Below are 12,811 nucleotides of genomic sequence, written 5' to 3'. Positions count from 1 at the left end.
CTTAAATGCTGCCCAGAGAAAATGAGTCAAACCCAGATAAATAATTGATTGCTCCTGTGGCCATTACAAGCACTGTTGTGCTTTGTGGCCAAGGCACATCTGTTCCTCAGGCCCCTTCCAAGCCTGGCTCACATCTTCCTCAATGGGACAGAAGCATCTGTTCACACAGCAACATTTAGCAAACTCCTTGAGCTAATACTGCCCAGCATTCTCAGGATCCCCGCTGCCCTGGTCAGCATTGGCATTCATATGTGCTACTGTGAGAAAAACATATTTGGCCTTGAGAAGGTAACGTTTGCAAAACTCCTCTGTGTCCAACTTGCAGCACAAGGGAAAGAGACCTCAAGGATTCCCCGTTCTTGCCCATTACTCCTCTGCCATCCTTCCAACCCAGGAGGGCTCCATGCACAGCTGACACCAGAGCCTATCCCATGATGCTCCAGAACAGGAACCAGACACCACAGTTACTGAGTGCTCGATAAACACCCGGATTAGATATTCAGAGAGACGGGCTCTCTCCTTCCCTGTTCCCTTCCCCCAGGCTGAGCAGGCTAGAAGAGATGACCAAGAAGCAAGTGATTTGAACTTGAAGCCCGGCATTGCACAGCCACTATTCTCAGCCTCATTTCAGAAGCAACTGCAGCAATATCTGGTACCAGTGCGATTGCTTAATACCCAGAAGAGATGGTATCTCGCACTTTGTCTTGGACCATACTGATGCATAGCTGGATGGAATCATGCGCCCAAATCTACTTGGGTGGGGAGGGAGCAGGGCTGTCGCACACCTGGTCTGGTTGGTTTGGTTGCTCTGAACATGGAGATAAATATCATGAAAACAACACAGCAATTTGGCCCAGCGTCCAAAACCTGTAATAAACCCTGAATAAAAAAAGCCCTGGCTCCCTCACCAAAGCGCTTCCAGCAGTGCCCCCACCAGCGACTCCATCTCCTGCTCAGAAATAACATGTGGGCTGGCTTTGGCTACCACTCCTAGAGCAGCTGCAGGGGAATGCATCTCTGCAAATCCCTGGATCCTGAAGTGGGCTGGGAGTATGTGCCTGCAGCAGGCTGAAGTGGGGAGGGTCCACATGCCTGGCTCAGCTTACTGCCTGGCTCCTGGAGCAACTCACTCAGCCCAGAATCACATGCCCGCATCTGCCTGTAGCCATCTACTTTACAGGGAGGTAACCAGGTCAGCCAAGGGCCATCCTCCCTGGTCAGCAGGGTCCTGCCCCAGATAAGCTGGGCTCACATGTCTATGGATTCCAAAAGGGGAAACCCTGGTCCAGAAAAAGGGAAATCATCCAAATACCTCTCCACTCTGCTTGGAGCTGGTTCAGGTCCCAAACCTCCTATATATGTCTGTTACATCAGGCAAGAGGGAGATTTTACTGCCTCCCAAACTAAGACCAGTTCTGAGGCCCTAACCTCAGCCCAAGAAAAATGTCCACTTTCATGTTTGAGCATCCTCTGCTTCTAATTATCATACAAAACTCTGCTTTGTTTTGAAACTAATAACATTTTTTGCAGGCTAGAATGCAGGTTATTTTTATTAGTTAATTATGTAAGCATTGTTTGTGTTTATAGAACGTCTACATCTTTTTCTATTTTAAATACTGCATTTATTATACCTCAAAAGCAAGCACTGGAACGACAGAATCTTTAAATTCCAGGCTAGTAACTGAGCGGCAAGGACTTGGATTCACAAAGGAAAAGAAAAACCTCGCTCTTGCTTCCAGAGCAATTTGCAAACCCCATAAATCGCTTCAGTAACTCATCAGAGCCACACAGCTGCTGATGGCATTTTTCCTGTTTGGCCTACAGAGGCTGTTCTAAGCTCAGAAAATGAAATAGAAATCAGAGCAGATTCCTGATTCAACAGAACAAATTCTAATTACTGGTCAGGACCAAATTCTTGCTAACTCTGGGACTTGGTCCCTCACTGTTTTAGGGACAAGTTGCCCCTTGGATTGGTGCAGGGGCTCCCACTGAACTGCATGAGAAGGAGCCAAGGGGGAGCACATGGAGGTAGAATCTGGCCCCTACCTGCAGAGAGGGATGCAGCTGATTTCATTCTGTCATTACACCTGCTCAGGCAGGACAGGAATTTTGCTCCGTTTTGTGAAACTCTTTCTCTGTGGTTTGAGCAGCCCTGCTGACCTGTACAGGGTGGCTGTGCTGATGGATAGGGGCTCCCTTTAAGCAGGGTGACACCTCCCCTCTTGTTTCCCTGCCTCTCAGCAGAGCAGTGAAGCTGCATTGCCCACTTGGGCAGAAAACCACCTTCATTTTGATCCTTTTAGCAAAGAGCCCACCCTCTGCCTTGATGTTCTGATCCTGCTCCGGAGTGCAGCCAGAGAGCCTGCAGCCCCCACCTCGAGCACACACGAGCTCCTCTCCCTGCAGTTCCCGCACACCGTGCTCATTTCTCAGCCCACTTGGAAGTAGTTGGACGCTGAGGCTTTTAACAGCTCCTTCTCCCCAAGTCTTGTTTGCTCAGAGCCATGCTCACTATCAGTACGTGTCACTAAGTCGCCTCGTGCCCAGAACAGTGAATCATCCACTAGTTTTGAACCGAACATGGCGACTGCTCAATGACCACCGAGCAGAGACATCCAGCTCCACTCCCTGAGTGGAAATCGTAGAATGGTTTATATTAACCAACCCTACACCACGCAGACAGACGGCTTCAATGCAGAGCTACGGCCCGGGGCATCTCATCCCAGGGGGCGTTCCACGGGGCTCTGCTGGATAATGGAGCTGTTTGAATCGGGGCTTGGGGTATGTTGTGCTAGAATTCGACATCTCTTCTATATCCGCCAGTGGCAGCTCCAGGGACAAGCACGCCAAGCACATGCCTGGGGTGGCAAGCCATGGGGGGCGCTCTGCCGGTCGCTGCGAGGGCAGCAGGCACGTTGCCTTCAGCGGAATGCCTGCGAAGGGTCCACTGGTCCCACGGCTTCGGCAGACCTCCTGCAAGCATGCCGCCGAATCCGCGGGACCCGGGGACCTCCCACAGGCAAGCCGCCAAAGGCAGTCTGCCTGCCATGCTTGGGGCCACAAAATACCAAGAGCCGCCCCTGATATCCACACAGGCAACACCACTGCAATCTTCCCAGCCCACCTGCCCACTTCCCCTGGGCCTCAGACCTCAATACCAGGGACCACCTCTGGGCCAAGAGGGGGATCCCATTTCTTTGTCCATTATTGCTACTTATTATTATAGCACCTAGAAACCTGAGTCGAGGTCGGGGCCCCGCTGTGCTAGGCCATTGCTCCCGGACGGTCAGAGGCTGCCCTAAGACTAGACAGGCAAAGTGTCGGGGGGTGGAGAAGAGGCACAGAGAGGTATCGACTTGCCCAGTTCCCCAGCCGGTCCATTTAACCCTCAGCCTCTGCGCTGAGCCTGGCCATGTGCCTTGTCAAGATGGTATGTGCCTGTGAGGAAGACGACTGAGCTCAGCTCATTGCAGGGGTCACCAAATGCTGGTTACATGGTGGCGGCTGCTGACCGAGGCCTAGACTGGAATGGGTGACCTTGGGACGGAAGGTCACGCCCCCATCCCCGGAGTTAGTTTCCCCGACTCTCCCATCTGAGCCACAAGTTTTGCAGCGTCCCCCACAGGTTTCAAACACAGAATTTTACTGTGAAAATGGAATGACGTCAGGGTGGAAACAGTCTCATCCCAGGCGCCAGCATGGCTTCTGCACAAGGATTTTCGCATCCTGCACTACTGAATAACCAACCACTACCAGTTAAAGCCATTGGATCACCTTACCAGCAGCCGTGCACCAGGAAAAAATCAATTTCCCATCTCTGGAGTATACCGTCACCAACTCAGCATGGGTTCAACAGGGGAGTGGTTTGTGCCTGTGATTTCCCCTAACTCTTTTGGTCACTGGGTTTCAGTACTTTGCTTATTACATGCAATACATCCAAGGTCTCTGTGACCAGGTGTCAGGCTGTAGGAGCCTGTATGTAACCAGGTATCATTCTTGCCTTACGGAACTGTTTCTTAAAGACACAGGTAAGCTTCTGGAGGGAGGAGGTGGATGAGTCAGGATGGCACATCCAGTCTGTCTGTGCTGGGTTAGGAACGAAATGAGGGCACACCACTGAGAGCAAAATCTCTCGTTTGCTGCTTGTCCTTCGTGGCTACGGAGCGGTGCTGCTGCTGCACCAGGTTCCTCAGGAGGAGATCCCAAGGAGGCAGGAGCGTGTGACAAGACCGAGGAAGCAGGTGGAATCCCTGGCTGCGAGCGCTGGAGGCTCAGTCTCTAGGACAGAACCCAGAAGGCTGAATAGCAGCACCCATTCTCTGGCTGCATCGCCCTCTGCGCTGCCCAACCAGGGCTGCCTCAGGAAGCTCAACTTGTATGTTTCCCCAGCTGATCCACCTGGCTTAGCAGCTGAACAGGGGAGCTAATTCTCAGCTCGGCTGGCAGCATGGCAACCCTGCCGAGCCCTTCCTAGAGATTACAGCTTGCATTCAGACAGATCTCACTCATGCAAGAGACGCCCTGACACACCGAGCTCCAGGGCCAGTGCCCTGGCCCGGCTGTGCTCCCACGGGACACTGAGTCCCAGGCTTTCCTGCCCCTTCCCTTCTCAGAGGGGGCAATGCTACTTCTGTCAGAACATGACAGATGCGGAGGAGCACACGGTTCAGACAGACACATCCCTTGCCGAGAGTTTATTGAAGGGGATGCTCTGTGTTCTAGTAAAGAGGAGAAGATAGAAGTTGATAAAGTACAGGCAGGAACTGAAGAGAAACAGCCAAAGACACACAGTCCTGTTCAGTCACATCACATGAAGGCAGACGACTAAATATTGACACGTTTTATAAGTGCTCGGATCCAAATTCAAGAAGTCTAAATACTCAAATAGGTGAATTTGAGTGTCTGATATTAAATGAGGATATTGATATTACAGGCATCACAGAAACTTGGTGGAACGATGCTAATCAATGAGACACGGTAATACCTGAGTACAAAAGACACAGGAATGACAGAATAGGTCGTGCTGGACGGGGACTGGCATTATATGTGCAGGAAAGCAGAGAGTCAACTATAGTTAAAAAAAAATGAATCAAACCGTACCATAGAATCTTTATGGCTAGTAATTCCAAGCTTGAATAATAAGAGTCTAGCAACAGAAATGTACTATCGACAACCTGACCAGGATGGTGATGGTGATTGTGAAGTACTCAGGAAGATTAGAGAGGCTACAAAAACCCATTAATAATGGGGGATTTCAACTATCCCCATATGGTCTGGATACATGTCGCCTCAGGATGCAATGCAGAGATAAAATTTCTGGACTCCTTTAATGTCTGCTTCTTGGAACAGCTAGTCCTGGAACCCACAAAAGTAGAGGCAATTCTTGATTTAGTCCTAAGTAGTACACAGGATCTGGTCCAAGCGGTGAAAATAGCCAAACCGCTCAGTAATAGTGACCATAATTTACTTAAATTTAACACCCTTGTGGGGGAAACATAACTCAGAAACCTATCACATAGCATTTAACTTCAAAAAGGGGAACTAGACAAAAATGAGGGTAATTAAACGGAAATTGAAGGAACAGTCACAAGAGTAAAATGCCTGCAAGCTGCACGGAAACTATTAAAAAACACCATCATAGAGGCTCAAACTCTACGTATACCCCAAATTAAAAAAAAAAAACAGTCAGAGGGCCCCAAAATGCCCCCTGCCTAAATAACAGAGTGAGGGCACATCTACACTGGTAAAGTTATAGCGTGGGCAGTTACAGCGCTGCTCAGATCACGCCAAAGGAAAACTGCTGTTGTGTATTCACACTGACAGCTGCCTGCGCAATAGCATATTCACACGGTGCACCTCCGGCCAGCTATCCCACAGAGCACCTCTTTCTCTTTTGCCACTAAGACTTGTGGGAAGGCGGAAGGGGTCGCAGGGCATCCTGGGTCCTGTCCCAATGCTCTGTGATGCATTGCTTCACATCCCAGCAATCCCTGTGCTTTTGTCTGCATTTGGCGCCATCTTTCAACGGTTTGTGTACTGCGCACCCTGCCCTGCCACTTTCTGGCTGCAGGAATGGATCTCGAGCTGTTGACAAGAATGCTGTTCGCACTGACCAATACGTCACAAGAGGCAGTGGAGTTATTCTTAAACGGCAAAGGCAAGAAGAGCATGACGCTGATCTCTTCACATGTAGTAGCTACAGCACAAGACTGCTTGTGGCATTCACGGAGGTGCTGATCACAGTGGAACGCCGCTTTTGGGCTCGGGAAACAAGCACTGAGCGGTGGGATCACAGCGTGATGCACGTCTGGGATCACGAGCAGTGGCTGCAGAACTTTCGCATGAGGAAAGCCACATTCATGGGACTATGTGATGAGCTCGCACAAGCCCTACAGCACAAGGACATGAGAATGAGAGCTGCCCTGCCGTTGGAGAAGTTCATGGTGATTGCACTGTGGAAGCTGGCTACTGCAAACTACTACTGATTGGTCGCTAACCAGGTCAGAGTGGGAAAGTCGACCGTTGGAGTCGTGTTGATGGAAGTGTGCAGGGCCATTAATCGCATTCTGCTCAGAAAGACCATGACTCTGGGCAATGTGCGTGAGATTGCGGATGGCTTTGTACAAATGGGCTTCCCTAACTGTGGAGGGGCGACAGATGGGACGCACATTCCAATTCTGGTACCAGACCACCTAACCACTGAGTACATTAATCGCAAGGGGTATTTCTCAATGGTTCTCCAGGCACTTGTGGATCACTGTGGGCGTTTCACAGACATTAACACAGGCTGGTCTGGAAAGGTGCATGATGCACGCATCTTTTGGAACACTGTCCTGTTCAAGAACCTGCAAGCAGGGACTTTCTTCCCTGATCAGAAGATTGGGTAGGGGAAGTCAAAATGCCTATTGTAATCCTGGGAGACCCCGCTTACACCTTAATGCCATGGCTCATGAAGCCATACACGGGGCAACTTGACAGCAGCAAGGAGCAGTTCAACAACAGGCTGAGCAAGTGCAGAATGACTGTGGAGTGTTCCTTTTGGCCATTTAAAAGCCCACTGGTGATGCGTGTATGGGAAGCTGGATGTGGCCAATGACAATATTCCTATGCTTATAGCCACGTGCTGTATGCTCCGTAATATTTGTGAAGTGAAGGGTGAAAGCTTCACTCAGGGCTGGACCACAGAGGCTCAGCACCTGGAGGCTGAGTTTGAACAGCCGGAGACTAGGGTTATTAGAGGGGCACAGCGTGGGGCCATAAGGATCAGGGATGCTTTGAGGCAGCAATTTGAAGCTGAAAGCCACTTGTATTTGTTGCTATGCTCGGGATTGCAGTGCTTGTAATGCTAGGTGGTGATTGGTGCACATGATGCAAGAAGAGGCCTTAACATAATTGTATGCTGCTTTGTAGTGCTCTTTTTGCTTTCACTTAATAGAATGAAGATTGCTTTCAAACCTACACAATTATTTTATTGAAAAATAACAACTGGAGGAGAGAGTAAAATGAAAAAATTAATCAGCAGGGAGAGGGATGGGGGAATGGAAGCTCTCTAGAAGAGGAGGGGTCCCGGGACGGCTACAGATTTGTGTTTGTCCAGGGATCATACCCAACCTTCTTCTTTGGAGTACAATGCAGCAGGTGCTGTACTTCAGCAGGGCCAAACTGCAGAGGAATGGGTGTTGAGTGCAGTGGGTAGTGGGAGTCCACACTGCTGGACTGTGAGGAGGGAGGAGTGGAATGCTGCAGGTAGAGAGTAGAGCCAGGAAGTTGATATGAGTGTGTTGGCGGTGGGGGGCGCCTGGGAAAGAGTTTTGCAATAGTGGCTGCATGGGAGGGTGGGCACGGAGTTGCTCAGTTTGAAGAGCTAGTATCTCCTGGAGTGTGTCCACCTGTCGCTCCATAACTGTTAAGAGCTGCTCCGTGGCTTCTTTCTTGTGTGCCGCATTTTCCTTTTGTTCCCTCTTCTTGCTGTCCTTCCACTCCTTCAGTTCCTTTTTCTTGGCAGTGGAGAACATCATAACCTCACGCATAAAATTCTCCTTAGTTCTTCTTGGATCCCTTCTAATTCTTCACAACCGTTCTGCTGCCGATAAGGGAGGCTGACCTCCCAAGGTCATCTCTGTGAAGTTTAAATGCAACATTTTACAGAAGCAGGATTGTTTGCAACACAGACAACACTGTTTCAGTGCTTTATAACACAGTCAGTACTCACATACCTGACACTAACTGGCTGGCCCCAGACAAGCACACATAAGCCACAAGACCCTCAAAATGGTGAGTAACCGCAGGGGCAGGGGAAATCACTGTTCCCCGACCCTGCTGTACACTGGGTACATGGCTCTTGGGGGGAACCAGCACTGTAGGGGGGTGATAATCATTCCTGTCCCCACACTTTCCACAGGAGGGATCATTATGGTGAGAGTGATCAGGGAATCAAGGGAGGGTCTTCTCCAAGCATGCAGCTTCCACCCTGGCCCCTGTGCGGCACGCCTGCGTGCAGCAATGATGTCCCATCGTCGTCCCCCCACCCCGTGATGGCACAATGGCAGCTCTGCTGAGGAACCTGTGGGAGCAGATTGCCCAGTATCTCCACAAGAGTTTCCTGGAGATCTCTGAGGGAGATTCACATGAAGTGAGGGAGTTAATCAACAGCCTGTTCCGCTGCTCAAACTAGGCAGGAGGTGAGAGACAAGCCTGCTTTCTGCAATGCTCCTGCCTCCAGCAACTCACTTCAGCAATTCCCAAAATCAGATCCACTTACCATGGGACTCCTCTCCTGTTTGCGCTTTGCCAAGATCCGACTGCTGTGACTGGCTAGGTTCCTCTGGGGTAGAGAAGAGCTCCTGACTGCATGCATCTCTGACCTCCGAGATATCCTCTGCTTCTGGTTCCCACTTCCCCTCTTCGTCCACGATTTCCTCCTCTTGGCTCAGTCCACTCTTGACTGGTGACAAAGTATCCACAGGGGACTTCTCAGTAGAGGTTGGGTCACCACTGAGTATTGCATCCAGCTCATGGGCGCAGCACCAGAGCGGCGGTTTGACCCCTGCGCCTTGTGGTAGGTGTTCCACAGCTCCTTCACTGCCGTGTGTCCCACTCATGGCCCCTTTCTGCCATGCATCTAGAAATCTGTCAGTAGGTATCATAATTCCTACGGCAGGAGCGCAGCTGGGACTGGACAGCCTCCTCTCCCCATATACTGATGAGGACCAGCAGCTCGGCATTGCTCCAAGCAGGGAATCTCCTGGTGCATGGAGCAGGCATGGCCACCTGGAAAGATGTGCTGAGACCACTGCATGTGTCACTGAGCAAACAGGAAGGGGACTTCCAAATTTGCAAAGGAATGTATGGGGTGGGGCTGCTGGTCGGTCACCTGAAGGCAGGGCAGTAGAGTTCAAACTGATGGCCAGAGGGGTGAGAACAGGCATTGTGGGACACCTGCCGGAGGCCAATCGCAGCGCTGTAATCGCCAGGGTGTCTACACTGGCACTGCGGGGCTGTAGCCTCGGCGCAGAAAGCTCTACGCCTCTCATCGAGGCGGTTTTCTTAGAGTGCTGCAACGTGCAGTTTTCTGCGCACTCAGTGGCTTGGCAGCGTGTACACCTCGGGCGTTACAGCGCTCAGAGCTGCTTTACTGAGCACAAAGTGCAGACGGGCCTAAAAGGGGTGGTCAGAGACAAAAAGACATCTTTGAAAAACTGGAAGTCAGATCCTACTGAGGAAAACCAAAGGGAATTTAAACTCTTGCAAGACAAGGGTAGAAGTATAATTAGCCAGGCCAAGAAAGAATTTGAAGAGCAACTAGCAAAAGACACAAAAACTAGTCGCAAAATATTTTTAAGTACATCAGAATCAGGAAGCCTGCCAGACAATCAGTGGGGCCACTGAACAATCAAGGTGCTAAAGGAGCAATCAAGGAAATTAAGGTTGTTGCAGAGAAGCTAAATGAATTCTTAGCATCGGTCTTCACAGGAGAGGATGAGCAGGAGAATTCCATATCTGATCCATTCTTTTAGGTGACAGAACTGAGGAATTGTCCCAGACTGAAGTGTCAGTAGAGGAGGCTTTGGAACACATTGATAAATTACATAAGAGCAGCACTATGGGGTCAGATCAAAGTCTATCTATCCCAGTATCCTGTCTTCTGACAGTGGCCAATGCCCAGGGCCCCAGAGGGAATGAACAGAACGGCTAATTATCAAGTGATCCAATAGTAAGTAACCAGGACCACATGCACCCAAGTCTGAAGGAACTCACATATGAAATTGCAGAACTACTAACTATGGTATATAACCCTGTCACTTAAATCAATCTCTGGACCAGATGATTGGCGGACAGCTAGTGTAATGCCAATTTTTAAAAAAGGCTTCAGAAGCAATTCTGGCAATTACAGGCCAGTAAGCCTGACTTCAGTACCAGACAAATTGGTTGAAACTGTAGTATAGAACTAAATTATCAGACATGCAGATGAACATGATATGTTGTGGAAGAGTCAACACAGTTTATACAAATGGAAATGATGCCTCATAGATCTGTTAGAAATCTTTGAGGGTGTCAGATGAACATGGACCAGAGTGAACCAGTGAATATAGTGTACCTGGACTTTCAGAAAGCGTATGACGAGGTCCCTCACCAAAGTGCTGAAGCAAGGTAGGCAGTCATGGGATAAGAGGGAAGGTCCTCTCATGGATAAGTAGCTGGTTAAAGATAGGAAACAAGGGTAGGAACAAATGGTCAGTTTTCACAGTGGAGAGAGGTAAAAAGCGGCGTCCCCAAGGCTCTGTACTGAGACCAGTGCTATTTAACATCTCTAGAAATAATCTGGAAGAAGGGTGGCAAAGATTGCAGATGATACAAAATTACTCAAGGTAGTTAAGTAAAAAGCTGATTGCAAAGAGTTTCAAAGAGATCTCACAAAACTGGGTGACTGGGCAACAAAATTCAGTGCTGATAAATGCAACATTGGAAACCATAATCCCAACTATACATATAAAACAATGGGGTCTAAATTAGCTGTTACCACTCAAGAAAGATCTTGCAGCCTTCATGGATAATTCTCTGCAAACAACTGCTTGATGTGCAGCAGCAGTGAAAAATGTCAAAAGAATGTTGGGAACCATTTGGAAAGGGATCGATAATAAGACAGAAAATATCATATTGCCGCTGTATAAATCCATGGTACGTCCACACCTTGAACACTGCTTGCAGTTCTCGTCCTATCACCAAAAAGATATATTGGGGTTGGGAAAAGTCAGAGAATGGCAAGAAAAACGATTCAGGGTTTGGGGCAGCTTTCTTATGGGGGGAGATTAAAAAGACTGGCACTGTTCAGCTTAGAAAAGCGACAGCTACAGGGGAGAGGGGATATGATAGATCAGGAATGGTGTGGAGAAAGTCAATAAGGAAGTGCTGTTTACCCCTTCCCATAATACAAGAACTTGGGGTCACCCACTGAAATTAATAGGCAGCTGGTTCAAAACTTCTTCACAAAACACACAGTTAACCTGTGGAACTCCTTGCCAAGGTTATGTTGTGAAGCCAAAAGTATAAATGTGTTCAAAAAAGAACTAGATAAGTTCATGGAGGATAGGACTGGATGACAGGGGATGGATCACTCGATAAGATGGCCTGTTCTGCTCATTCCCTCTGAAGCACCTGGCATCAGCTACTGTCAGAAGACCAGTCACTGGGCCACTGGTCTGACCCAGCCTGGCTGTTCATCTGTAACAAGGCAGAATGGGAAGGGCTGTGGTGAGCTCTCGGAGCAGGGGAGAGCACAGCTCCCTGGCTTTCCCACTCCTGGCAGCTTTAATGTCTCAGGAGTGCTCCAGCGTGTCCCACAGTTTCCTCAGTGCTGCCCTGGCAGGGCAGCAACCTCTCTACGCACTGTCTCTTGCCATATAGCGTCCACACACAGCAGGAACAGGATCCGCACACTGCCCTGATGCAGGGTGGGCTGGCAGCAACCATCAGACTGGAAGGGGCCAGGAGGATAAGGCTTGGTGTGCAGCTTCCCAGGTGCTTTATGGGTTGGCAGGAGGGTCCAGTGAGTGCTAGTCAGGGAGAAAGGAGGTGGGGAGCCCTGCAGGACAGAGGCCTCACGCTGGATTCGTTCAGAACAGCTCCGCACTTCAGTTCACAGATACAGCCTGCCTATTTGTACTCCCCTCCATAGGTGTTGGAACGAGGAGAGCTGGGGGGGTGGGGGGGAGGTTGCCACACCCCCTGTCTTGAAGTGGTTTCCATCATATCCAAAGTTTACAGTTTGATTCGGTGGCTCTCAGCACCCCCATGATACAAATTTTTCCAGCTGCCCTGCTCCCCTCGGCTGGCGGGTAGGAAGGAGAGAGGAAGACAAGAGAGGAAGACAAGAGATTGGGCCAAATTCCTCCTTGCTGTAACTCTACTGATGCGCCTGAAGTTGCACCAGGGTTTAATATATTCTGGGGTAAAGTCATCCAGGCCACATGGCTTCCCCCCTCAGCTATACGCACACTGCCCATCACCATGCTTCGTGCGTTACATACAGGCACTGGGGTGGTGGAACAATTTTTATAGCCGGAGTGCTGCTCATGGAAACCATGTATTTGGTGTTTGGCAGGGGTGGGTTGCCTCAGTCCCCCCTAGTCCCAGCACCACTGGCAGACACTTCCAGTGGCACAGGAAGGGTGTCACTGCAATGCCAGGGGCAATAGGCTGACTCTGCCCCAGGGCCCACGGGAGTTGCGAGCTTGACACCGTGGCAGATACTGCCTCGCTGTGGTGCTGATGGATGACCCCCTAGCTAGGACTGTAACTGAGACCCATTTGG

General features: G+C 49.9%; 1 protein-coding gene across 4 annotated transcripts in view; it reads right to left on the bottom strand.

Annotated features, from left to right (window-relative positions):
* RSPO1 (R-spondin 1) overlaps positions 1-12,811 on the bottom strand; it is a 42,712-nt gene that overhangs the window by 9,321 nt on the left and 20,580 nt on the right. The window contains exon 2 of one of the 4 annotated variants that reach the window (XM_032796289.2): positions 676-808. The exons of the other annotated variants lie outside the window; for them this stretch is intronic. Within the exon in view, the coding sequence (XP_032652180.1) occupies positions 676-739 (64 nt within the window). The 5' untranslated portion in view covers positions 740-808. The remainder of the gene's footprint in view (positions 1-675; positions 809-12,811) is intronic. 4 annotated transcript variants of the gene reach the window in all.

This window comes from Chelonoidis abingdonii, chromosome 25 (genome assembly GCF_003597395.2).
Source record: "Chelonoidis abingdonii isolate Lonesome George chromosome 25, CheloAbing_2.0, whole genome shotgun sequence".
NCBI classification, from domain to species: domain Eukaryota; kingdom Metazoa; phylum Chordata; order Testudines; family Testudinidae; genus Chelonoidis; species Chelonoidis abingdonii.
Note: the sequence above shows the minus strand (reverse complement) of the source record. Positions and strands in the feature narration are given on the sequence as shown.